Source organism: Petromyzon marinus, chromosome 83 (assembly GCF_048934315.1).
Source record: "Petromyzon marinus isolate PM22_M1 ecotype Great Lakes invasive population chromosome 83, UKy_Petmar_22M1.pri1.0, whole genome shotgun sequence".
In the NCBI taxonomy this organism is placed as follows: Eukaryota; Metazoa; Chordata; class Hyperoartia; order Petromyzontiformes; family Petromyzontidae; genus Petromyzon; species Petromyzon marinus.
In genome coordinates, this window is record NC_133748.1 from 2,001,720 (window position 1) to 2,014,460 (window position 12,741).

Consider the following 12,741-nt stretch of genomic DNA (forward strand, 5'->3'; position numbering starts at 1 on the left):
TATAGTGTAGTGTATAGTGTAGTAGTGTATAGTGTAGTAGTGTATAGTGTAGTAGTAGTAGTATAGTAGTGTATAGTGTAGTGTATAGTAATATTGTAGTGTATAGTGTAGTGTAGTAGTGTATAGTGTAGTGTAGTAGTGTATAGTGTAGTGTATAGTGTAGTAGTTGTATAGTGTAGTAGTGTATAGTGTATCGTATAGTGTAGTAGTGTATAGTGTAGTAGTAGTATAGTGTAGTAGTAGTATAGTGTAGTGTATAGTGTAGTAGTGTATAGTGTAGTAGTAGTGTATAGTGTAGTGTATAGTGTAATAGTGTAGTGTATAGTGTAGTAGTGTATAGTATAGTGTAGTAGTGTAGTGTATAGTAGTATAGTAGTGTATAGTGTAGTAGTGTATAGTGTAGTAGTAGTATAGTAGTGTAGTGTATAGTGTAGTAGTATAGTAGTGTATAGTGTAGTGTATAGTGTAGTGTATAGTGTAGTGTATAGTGTAGTGTATAGTGTAGTGTATAGTGTAGTAGTAGTGTATAGTGTAGTAGTAGTATAGTAGTGTATAGTGTAGTAGTAGTATAGTGTAGTGTATAGTGTAGTAGTAGTGTATAGTGTGTAGTGTAGTGTGTAGTGTAGTGTGTAGTGTAGTGTATAGTGTAGTGTATAGTGTTGTAGTAGTAGTATAGTAGTGTAGTAGTGTAGTGTATAGTGTAGTGTATAGTGTAGTGGTAGTGTATAGTGTAGTGTATAGTGTAGTAGTGTAGTGTATAGTGTAGTAGTGTATAGTGTAGTAGTGTATAGTGTAGTGTATAGTGTAGTAGTGTATAGTGTAGTGTATACTGTAGTGTATAGTGTAGTGTAACGTATCCCCTAGTGACCACGTCCACCCACCACCCCCACCCAACCACCCACCCACCACCACCAGGTTGACTATGACATGGGAGCCTCTCCCTGCGACTTTCACCTCTCCCGCTCCAATCGACGGCGGATCCTGGAGATCCTCCGCCGCTTCGACCGCCAGCGTCTCCGGGCGCGTGGTCGCGCCTCCGGCGTCGTGTTCCCACGGCCGGGCCTGGGGCGCTCCGGGCAGAGGCCCGAGGCAGGAGGCAGAGGAGGCGGTGGAGGAGGAGGAGGAGGCAGAGGAGGCGGAGGAGGAGGCAGAGGAGGCGGTGGAGGAGGAGGAGGGTCGGAGAGACGCGGGAGATTTCGGGGGGTGCCGGAAGAATGGGACGGGCGGCGGGAAGGGGAATCGTCGGAGGGTCGGGAGGGAGAGTCGGAGGGGCGGGAGGGAGAATCGGAGAGGCGGGAGCCATGGGGAGAGGCGGAGGAAGATCGGAACAGGCGACGGGAAGGGGAATCGGAGAGACGGGAGCCATGGGGAGAGGCGGAGGAAGATCGGAACAGGCGACGGGAAGGGGAATCGGAGAGACGGGAGCCATGGGGAGAGGCGGAGGAAGATCGGAACAGGCGACGGGAAGGGGAATCGTCGGAGGGGCGGGAGGGAGAATCGGAGAGACGGGAGCCATGGGGAGAGGCGGAGGAAGATCGGAACAGGCGACGGGAAGGGGAATCGGAGAGGCGGGAAGGATGGGGAGGAGAGGAGGAAGATCGGGACAGTCCCTGACGACCGGAACGCCACCAGCGTCACTACCGTTATAAACACAGCGTCACTACCGTTATAAACACAGCGTCACTACCGTTATAAACACAGCGTCACTACCGTTATAAACACAGCGTCACTACCATTTTAAACCCAGCGTCAGTACGGTTATAAACACAGCGTCACTACCGTTATAAACACAGCGTCACTACCGTTATAAACCCAGCGTCACTACCGTTATAAACCCAGCGTCACTACCGTTATAAACCCAGCGCCACTACCGTTATAAACACAGCGTCACTACCGTTATAAACACAGCGTCACTACCGTTATAAACACAGCGTCACTACCATTTTAAACCCAGCGTCAGTACGGTTATAAACACAGCGTCACTACCGTTATAAACACAGCGTCACTACCGTTATAAACACAGCGTCACTACCGTTATAAACCCAGTGTCACTACAGTTATAAACACAGCGTCACTACCGTTATAAACCCAGCGTCACTACCGTTATAAACACAGTGTCACTACCGTTATAAACCCAGCGTCACTACCGTTATAAACACAGCGTCACTACCGTTATAAACACAGCGTCACTACCGTTATAAACACAGCGTCACTACCGTTATAAACACAGCGTCACTACCGTTATAAACCCAGCCTCACTACCGTTATAAACACAGTGTCACTACCGTTATAAACACAGCGTCACTACCGTTATAAACACAGCGTCACTACCGTTATAAACACAGCCTCACTACCGTTATAAACACAGCGTCACTACCGTTATAAACACAGCGTCACTACCGTTATAAACACAGCGTCACTACCGTTATAAACCCAGCGTCAGTACGGTTATAAACACAGCGTCACTACCGTTATAAACCCAGCGTCACTACCGTTATAAACCCAGCGTCACTACCGTTATAAACACAGCGTCACTACCGTTATAAACACAGCGTGACTACCGTTATAAACACAGCGTCACTACCGTTATAAACACAGCGTCACTACCGTTATAAACACAGCGTCACTACCGTTATAAACACAGCATCACTACCGTTATAAACACAGCGTCACTACCGTTATAAACCCAGCGTCACTACCGTTATAAACACAGCGTCAGTATCCGTTATAAACACAGCGTCACTACCGTTATAAACCCAGCGTCACTACCGTTATAAACACGGCGTCACTACCGTTATAAACACAGCGTCACTACCGTTATAAACACAGCGTCACTACCGTTATAAACACAGCGTCACTACCGTTATAAACACAGCGTCACTACCGTTATAAACACAGCGTCACTACCGTTATAAACACAGCGTCACTACCCGTTATAAACACAGCGTCACTACCGTTATAAACCCAGCGCCACTACCGTTATAAACACAGCGTCAGTATCCGTTATAAACACAGCGTCACTACCGTTATAAACACAGCGTCACTACCGTTATAAACCCAGCGTCAGTATCCGTTATAAACACAGCGTCACTACCGTTATAAACCCAGCGTCACTTCCGTTATAAACACAGCATAACTACCGTTATAAACACAGCATCACTACCGTTATAAACACAGCGTCACTACCGTTATAAACACAGCGTCACTACCGTTATAAACACAGCTTCACTACCGTTATAAACCCAGCGTCAGTATCCGTTATAAACACAGCGTCACTACCGTTATAAACACAGCGTCACTACCGTTATAAACACAGCGTCACTACCGTTATAAACACAGCGTCACTACCGTTATAAACACAGCGTCACTACCGTTATAAACACAGCGTCACTACCGTTATAAACACAGCGTCACTACCCGTTATAAACACAGCGTCACTACCGTTATAAACCCAGCGCCACTACCGTTATAAACACAGCGTCAGTATCCGTTATAAACACAGCGTCACTACCGTTATAAACACAGCGTCACTACCGTTATAAACCCAGCGTCAGTATCCGTTATAAACACAGCGTCACTACCGTTATAAACCCAGCGTCACTTCCGTTATAAACACAGCATAACTACCGTTATAAACACAGCATCACTACCGTTATAAACACAGCGTCACTACCGTTATAAACACAGCGTCACTACCGTTATAAACACAGCTTCACTACCGTTATAAACCCAGCGTCAGTATCCGTTATAAACACAGCGTCACTACCGTTATAAACACAGCGTCACTACCGTTATAAACACAGCGTCACTACCGTTATAAACACAGCGTCACTGCCGTTATAAACACAGCGTCACTACCGTTATAAACCCAGCCTCACTACAGTTATAAACACAGCGTCACTACCGTTATAAACCCAGCGTCACTACCGTTATAAACACAGCGTCACTACCGTTATACGCTGCGCCTTGTATTCGTTTGTTTAAATATTAACATATATAAATTACTAGATATTGTGGGGAGCGATGGCTTAATTAATCACCCTAACATGCCGCTCCACAGGTTACGTGTTTAAAGTGTCATTTTAATAAATACACATTGTCACCGCTTCCAACCACAAAGCGTCTCTGTGAGTGTCCATGCACCAGTTTGGACAGGAGATGTTGACTACCTCGCCTGGTGCGCAGGAGGTCGTGGGTTCCATTCCTGACCCCACAGTGGCCTAGGTGAGATGTTGACTACCTCGCCTGGTACGCAGGAGGTCGTGGGTTCCATTTGGTACAGATATAATGGGAGGCTGATCGATGCCCGGGTGTGGTCAAGGGATGGCTCCCTATTGCTCAACCACGTTATGTATGCCGATGATTTGGTAATAGCTGCTCAGTCAGAGGAGGAGTTGGAGACGCTGCTGCTGGGACTGGAGCGTGCCACTAAGAGATGGGGCCTTACCATCAGCCCCACCAAAACTAAGCACCTGCCTGGGTATTTTGTACCATCGGACACTCCACCCCCACAACTCCCAATCGGTGATGGGGCAGTTGTGGAGAGAGTGGAGAGTTTCCCATACCTGGGCAGTGTGCTTATGACTGGCTCCAGTTTAACAGCAGAGGTCTCGCTCCGAATCAGTCGAGCGGCAATATCTTTTCATCGGTTGCATAACGCTGTGTGGAAGCTACCTGGTCTGTCGCTCCGCACTAAGCTTCAGGTCTTCTCGGCCACGGTCATTCCCTCCCTTCTCTACGCTTGCAAAACGTGGACCCCCCTAATGGAACATCTTCGCCGGTTAGAAACATTTAGGCTGGCCTGCCTACGATCCATCCTGGGTTTAACCAGACTGGATTGTGTGAGGAGCTCACACATCCTTGAAAGATCTGGGCAAGGTCCCATCGGTGAGCTCCGGCAGGCAAGGCTGCGATGGCTGGGTCATGCAGCCCGCATGCCCAGCCACCGCATGCCGAAACAGCTTTTGTTCGGCCGGATTGAGGGGGCTAGGCGGGCGCGGCACGGGCTAGAGAAGAGATGGAGTGATGTGGTACAGGAGGACGTGGAGCTGAGTGGACTTGCCGATGACTGGTACCAGCGGTGGCAAGATCGGCCTCTGTGGAGGAGGCTCGTGAAGGACGCTACTTGGCAGTTGGAGGCAGTCGCCCTCCAACAACAACGGAGGGCGGAGGAGCGACGCTCACAACAACGAGCGGAGAGCCGGGTGGCTAAAGCACAGCAGGTTGGCACAGTAGGGGGCACAGGTGGTGCATCAGCCAGTCATCTCAGTCAGTCGACCCGTGGCACCTGGGTCTGCCCCGTGACCTCCTGCCAACGGGCGTTCGACACTTCACGTGGCCTCAGGGTGCACATAGCCTGGCACAAGCGCCGTGGTGACGTCACCACCACTTAGTGGCGAATGGCGGTTGTTTTTGTATGTGTGTGTATGTGTGTATGTAGATGTGTGTGTAGGTGTATGTGTGTATGTTTGTGTGTGTGTATATAGGTGTGTGTGTCTCCTCGCGGTGCCGGACGGGCAACTCTGTCGTGGACAATGCTGTGGGAGGAGGTCCAATTTCGATTGGCTCCTCCCCTCATGGGATCTGTGTCCACCACAGAGGCTAAACGGGGGCTCTGGACGGGTGCGAGGGGCTGGTAACCCCTTCACCTTCAATAAACTACCATTAAACCACGACTGAAATATGTAACTAATATGCTTGTGCCGGAGGCCCCAGGGGGCCAGGCGTCTATGACGTCTCCTGGCCAAACCCCAATTGGCGGAGCCAGGAGACTGAATATCTACCCTCGGGGCTCCTCCAGAAACAACGAAAAACACTACGGGTGGCCACGTGGAATGTTCGAACGCTCACTGCGGAGGAGAGGCTGCCACTCCTCTGTCGGGAGCTGGACCGGTACCGCCTGGATCTCTGTGGCATTCAGGAGGTCCGGTGGACCGGCTCTGGCTCCTGCCACCATGAGGGGTGGACAGTCCTCTACTCGGGGCAGCAGACTGCCAAACAACAGGGTGTGGGTCTTCTTTTGAACAAAAGAATGAAGGGGGCGTGGGAGCGTGGCGGTGAGGTGTGGGAAGCTGTAAGCCCCAGGCTACTTTGGGCTCGCCTTCCCATCAACCGGAGGCGAGGAATGGTGGTCGTGGTTACTTATGCCCCCACCGAAGATGAACATCCGTGGAGGGATGCAGGCAAAGCCGATGAGTCAGATGCCTTCTATGACCTCCTGTCACAGGTGCTGGCTAAAGTGGCCCCTCGGGATAGAGTCATCATGTTGGGTGACTTCAATGCCCGAGTTGGTCATGATACTGGCACCTGGTCTGGAGTGATTGGAGGGCATGGGCCAGATCAGCTCAATAACAACGGTAGGAGGCTGCTAGATTTTTGTGCAGCCCATGGGCTTGTAATTACCAACACGCTGTTCCGGCATCGGCGCATCCACACAACATCATGGATGCATGCCGGGTCCAAGCAAGAACATCTGCTGGACTACATAGTGACGGACCAGCGAATGCGAGCCCATGTCCTTGACACCAGGACCTACCGTGGAGCTGATCTGCCCTCTGACCATCGACTAGTCATCTGTAAGATGCGCCTGCCATTCTTCCACTCCGGTGGTGGGTGTACACCCAGGACCCCATTCCAACCTAAAGTGGCCTGGTCTCAGTTATCTGATGAAAGTTGCAAGCGAGAATTTCATCATTGCCTGCGGCTGGGATTGGCATCGTCCCCGACTCCTCCTGATGTCGAGGGTAAATGGGCGAGGTTTAGGACTGTGACTCATGCAGCTGCAATGGCTGCTTTAGGTACGCGGTCCAGACCTCCCCAGAGACCCTGGCTGACAGAGGAGGTGTTCAGGATGGTTGAGAAAAAGCGACAGGCCCACTGTCATCGGCTATAGAATTCCACGTCAGAGAATGAGGAGGCTTACCGCAGCCTTCGCTCGGAGGTTCGGAGAGCCGTGAGGCGCTGCAAGGATGGGTGGTGGTCGCGGGTTGCTGAGGAGATGGAGTCTGCCTCAGTGGCCCGTGATCACAAATCTCTATTTAACTCCATCAAAAAAGTAACCTGCAGCGCCACACCTATTACCATCATTAGGGGAAAAAACGGTGATCCAATCTCCGACCCCCAGGAACAGGTTCGCAGATTTGCTGAGCATTTCTGTGAGGTCCTGGGGGAGGGAAAATCCCTCAGCCAGGAAAACATCGTGGCACAAAGTGAGGATGACCCTGCTGAGGCTGCGGTGCCTCAAATATTGGAAGAAGTCACCCCCTGTGAGTGGCTGGCTGAGGTGCCATCTGTTGAGGAAGTACTGAAGGCGATCCGGAGTCTGAGACCAGGAAAGGCAGCGGGCAGAGATGATCTCCCAAGCGACATGCTGAGGGAGGGTGGCGTTTGTGCACAGACTGCCCTATATGACATCATAACAACAGTCTGGACCACTGGACGGGTTCCGCAGGATTGGAAGGATGCCCTGGTGGTCCCTCTTTTTAAGAAGGGGGACCGCACAGACTGTAACAACTACAGGGGCATCTCACTCCTCAGTGTGCCGGGAAAGGTCCTGGCAAGGATTATTCAGCATCGCCTTGCCAGGCACGCTGAGGAGAGGCTTGCGGAGCCCCAATGCGGTTTCAGGAAAGGGCGGTCCTGCACAGATGCCATATTTTCTGTCCGTCTGCTACAGCAGAGGTGTAGGGAATTCCAACAAGACCTACATCTCTGCTTTATTGACCTGGTCAAGGCCTATGATACCATCAGTAGGCCTGGGCTCTGGGTCGTTCTTCGTGCTTTTGGAGTACCTGACCCTCTGCTCACGATCATTAAGGACCTTCATGATGGTGAGCGGGCCCGGGTAAAACTACGTGGCCGGGAGTCAGAGCCATTCCCTGTACACCTTGGGGTGCGACAGGGATGTCCTCTGGCTCCCACATTATTTAACATCTATTTTGACCACGTAGTTCGTGAAGCCTTCAATAGCTGTACCGGGGGAATCTCCATATGGTACAGATATAATGGGAGGCTAATCGATGCCCGGGTGCGGTCAAGGGATGGCTCCGTATTGCTCAACCACGTTATGTATGCTGATGACTTGGTAATAGCTGCTCAGTCAGAGGAGGAGTTGGAGACGCTGCTGCTGAGACTGGAGCGTGCCACTAAGAGGTGGGGCCTTACCATCAGCCCCACCAAAACTAAGCACCTGCCTGGGTATTTTGTACCATCGGACACTCCACCCCCACAACTCCCAATCGGTGATGGGGCAGTTGTGGAGAGAGTGGAGAGTTTCCAATACCTGGGCAGTGTGCTTATGACTGGCTCCAGTTTAACAGCAGAGGTCTCGCTCCGAATCAGTCGAGCGGCAATATCTTTTCATCGGTTGCGTAACGCTGTGTGGAAGCTACCTGGTCTGTCGCTCCGCACTAAGCTTCAGGTCTTCTCGGCCACGGTCATTCCCTCCCTTCTCTATGCTTGCGAAACGTGGACCCCCCTAATGGAACATCTTCGCCGGTTAGAAACATTTAGGCTGGCCTGCCTACAATCCATCCTGGGTTTAACCAGACTGGATTGTGTGAGGAGCTCACAAATCCTTGAAAGATCTGGGCAGGGTCCCATCGGTGAGCTCCTCCGGCAGGCAAGGCTGCGATGGCTGGGTCATGTAGCCCGCATGCCCAGCCACCGCATGCCGAAACAGCTTTTGTTTGGCCGGATTGAGGGGGCTAAGCGGGCGCGGCACGGGCTAGAGAAGAGATGGAGTGATGTGGTACAGGAGGACGTGGAGCTGAGTGGACTTGCCGATGACTGGTACCAGCGGTGTCAAGATCGGCCTCTGTGGAGGAGGCTCGTGAAGGATGCTACTGGGCAGTTGGAGGCAGTCGCCCTCCAACAACAACGGAGGGCGGAGGAGCGACGCTCACAACAGCGAGCGGAGCGCCGGGTGGCTAAAGCACAGCAGGTTGGCACAGTAGGGGGCACAGGTGGTGCATCAGCCAGTAGTCATCTCAGTCAGTTGACCCGTGGCACCTGGGTCTGCCCCGTGACCTCCTGCCAGCGGGCGTTCGACACCTCACGTGGCCTCAGGGTGCACATAGCCTGGCACAAGCGTCGTGGTGACGTCACCGCCACTTAGTGGCGAATGGCGGTTGTTGTTGTGTGTATGTAGATGTGTATGTGTGTGTGTGTGTATGTATGTGTGTATGTATGTGTGTATGTGTGTGTGTGTGTCTGTGTGTGTGTATGTAGATGTGTGTATGTATATGTATGTGTGTGTGTATGTATGTGTATGTGTGTGTCTGTGTGTGTGTATGTGTGTGTGTCTGTGTGTGTAGGTGTATGTGTGTAGGTGTATGTGTGTGTGTATGTATGTGTGTATGTGTGTATGTAGATGTGTGTATGTGTGTATGTGTGTGTGTGTCTGTGTGTGTATGTATGTGTGTATGTATGTGTGTGTGTATGTAGATGTGTAGGTGTATGTGTGTATGTATGTGTGTGTATGTAGATGTGTGTGTGTGTCTGTGTGTGTGTGTCTGTATGTGTGTGTCTGTGTGTGTGTCTGTATGTGTGTGTGTATGTATGTGTGTATGTATGTGTGTGTATGTAGATGTGTAGTTGTATGTGTGTGTGTGTCTGTATGTGTGTGTGTATGTATGTGTATATGTAGATGTGTGTGTCTGTGTGTGTGTATGTCTGTGTGTGTATGTAGATGTGTGTAGGTGTGTGTATGTGTGTCTGTGTGTGTGTCTGTGTGTGTGTGCATGTAGGTCTGTGTCTGTGTATGTAGATGTGTGTGTGTGTGTATGTGTGTGTATGTGTGTCTGTGTGTCTGTGTGTCTGTGTGTGTGTATGTCTGTATGTGTGTATGTGTGTGTATGTAGATGTATGTGAGTGTATGTGTGTAGGTGTGTGTGTGTCTGTATGTATGTGTATGTAGATGTATGTAGATGTGTATGTAGATGTGTGTATGTGTGTGTCTGTGTATGTAGATGTGTGTGTGTATGTGTGTATGTGTGTCTGTGTGTGTGTATGTAGATGTGTGTGTGTGTCTGTGTGTGTATGTAGATGTGTGTATGTGTGTGTGTGTCTGTGTGTGTGTGTATGTGTGTGTATGTGTGTGTGTCTGTGTGTATGCGTGTAGGTGTGTGTGTATGTGTGTGTGTGTGTCTGTGTGTATGTAGATGTGTGTGTGTATGTATGTATGTGTGTATGTAGGTGTGTGTGTGTATGTGTGTGTATGTGTGTGTGTCTGTGTGTATGTGTGTGTGTCTGTGTGTATGTGTGTAGGTGTGTGTGTATGTGTGTGTGTGTGTGTGTCTGTGTGTATGTAGGTGTGTGTGTATGTATGTGTGTATGTAGGTGTATGTGTGTCTGTGTGTGTGTGTATGTGTGTCTGTGTGTGTGTCTGTGTGTGTGTATGTGTGTGTGTCTGTGTGTGTGTCTGTGTGTATGTAGATGTGTGTGTGTATGTGTGTATGTAGGTGTGTGTGTGTCTGTGTATGTGTGTATGTGTGTCTGTGTGTGTGTCTGTGTGTGTGTATATGTGTGTGTGTCTGTGTGTGTGTCTGTGTGTATGTAGATGTGTGTGTGTGTATGTGTGTATGTAGGTGTGTGTGTGTATGTATGTGTGTATGTGTGTGTATGTGTGTGTGTGTATGTAGATGTGTGTAGGTGTGTGTGTGTATGTAGATGTGTGTAGGTGTATGTGTGTCTGTGTGTGTGTCTGTGTGTGTATGTATGTGTGTATGTGTATGTAGATGTGTATGTGTGTCTGTGTGTGTGTGTCTGTGTGTGTGTATGTGTGTGTGTATGTGTGTAGGTGTGTGTGTATGTAGATGTGTGTATGTATGTGTGTATGTAGGTGTATGTGTGTGTGTGTGTCTGTGTGGGTGTATGTATGTGTGTGTATGTGTGTATGTGTATGTAGATGTGTGTAGGTGTGTATGTGTGTATGTAGGTGTGTGTGTGTCTGTGTGGGTGTATGTATGTGTGTGTGTGTCTGTGTGTATGTAGATGTGTGTGTGTATGTATGTATGTGTGTATGTAGGTGTGTGTGTGTGTATGTGTGTGTATGTGTGTGTGTCTGTGTGTATGTGTCTGTGTGTATGTGTGTAGGTGTGTGTGTATGTGTGTGTGTATGTAGGTGTATGTGTGTCTGTATGTGTGTGTATGTGTGTCTGTGTGTGTGTCTGTGTGTGTATGTGTGTGTGTCTGTGTGTGTGTCTGTGTGTATGTAGATGTGTGTGTGTATGTGTGTATGTAGGTGTGTGTGTCTGTGTATGTGTGTATGTGTGTCTGTGTGTGTGTCTGTGTGTGTGTATGTGTGTGTGTCTGTGTGTGTGTCTGTGTGTATGTAGATGTGTGTGTGTGTATGTGTGTATGTAGGTGTGTGTATGTATGTGTGTATGTGTGTGTATGTGTGTGTGTGTGTATGTAGATGTGTGTAGGTGTGTGTGTGTATGTAGATGTGTGTAGGTGTATGTGTGTCTGTGTGTGTGTCTGTGTGTGTATGTATGTGTGTATGTGTATGTAGATGTGTATGTGTGTCTGTGTGTGTGTGTCTGTGTGTGTGTATGTGTGTGTGTATGTGTGTAGGTGTGTGTGTATGTAGATGTGCGTATGTATGTGTGTATGTAGGTGTATGTGTGTGTGTGTGTCTGTGTGGGTGTATGTATGTGTGTGTATGTGTGTATGTGTATGTAGATGTGTGTAGGTGTGTATGTGTTTATGTAGGTGTGTGTGTGTATGTGTGTATGTGTGTGTGTCTGTGTGTATGTGTGTGTGTCTGTGTGTATGTGTGTAGGTGTGTGTGTATGTGTGTGTGTGTCTGTGTGTATGTAGGTGTGTGTGTGTATGTATGTGTGTATGTAGGTGTGTGTGTATGTGTGTCTGTGTGTATGTAGGTGTGTGTGTAGATGTGTGTCTGTGTGTGTGTGTGTCTGTGTGTATGTAGGTGTGTGTCTGTGTGTATGTAGGTGTGTGTGTATGTGTGTCTGTGTGTATGTAGATGTGTGTGTGTATGTATGTGTGTGTGTAGGTGTGTGTGTGTATGTAGATGTGTGTAGATGTGTATGTGTGTATGTAGATGTGTGTAGGTGTGTGTGTGTATGTAGATGTGTGTAGGTGTATGTGTGTCTGTGTGTGTGTCTGTGTGTATGTAGATGTGTGTGTGTGTATGTATGTGTGTCTGTATGTGTGTGTGTGTAGGTGTGTGTGTAGATGTGTGTCTGTGTGTATGTAGATGTGTGTGTGTGTCTGTGTGTATGTGTGTGTATGTGTGTGTGTGTATGTAGATGTGTGTATGTGTGTCTGTGTGTGTGTCTGTGTGTGTGTGTGTCTGTGTGTGTATGTGTATGTGTGTATGTAGATGTATGTGTGTATGGGTGTGTGTATGTGTGTATGTAGATGTGTGTCTGTGTGTGTGTCTGTGTGTATGTAGATGTGTGTGTGTGTATGTATGTGTGTCTGTATGTGTGTGTGTATGTAGGTGTGTGTGTAGATGTGTGTCTGTGTGTATGTAGATGTGTGTGTGTATGTATGTGTGTGTAGGTGTGTGTGTGTATGTAGATGTGTGTATGTGTGTCTGTGTGTGTGTCTGTGTGTGTGTGTCTGTGTGTGTATGTGTATGTGTGTATGTAGATGTATGTGTGTATGGGTGTGTGTATGTGTGTATGTAGATGTGTGTCTGTGTGTGTGTCTGTGTGTGTGTGTGTGTATGTGTGTATGTAGATGTATGTGTGTATGGGTGTGTGTATGTGTGTA

At 48.9% G+C, this 12,741-nt stretch overlaps 1 protein-coding gene across 1 annotated transcript in view; it reads left to right on the top strand.

Annotated features, from left to right (window-relative positions):
• The window catches only part of LOC116957717 (uncharacterized), an 86,011-nt gene extending 81,892 nt beyond the window's left edge, over positions 1 to 4,119 (top strand). Inside the window, exon 16 of the mRNA XM_032980038.2 lies at positions 916 to 4,119. Coding sequence (XP_032835929.2) covers positions 916 to 1,614 — 699 coding nt within the window. The 3' untranslated portion in view covers positions 1,615 to 4,119. The remainder of the gene's footprint in view (positions 1 to 915) is intronic.
• The last annotated feature ends 8,622 nt before the right edge of the window (positions 4,120 to 12,741 follow it).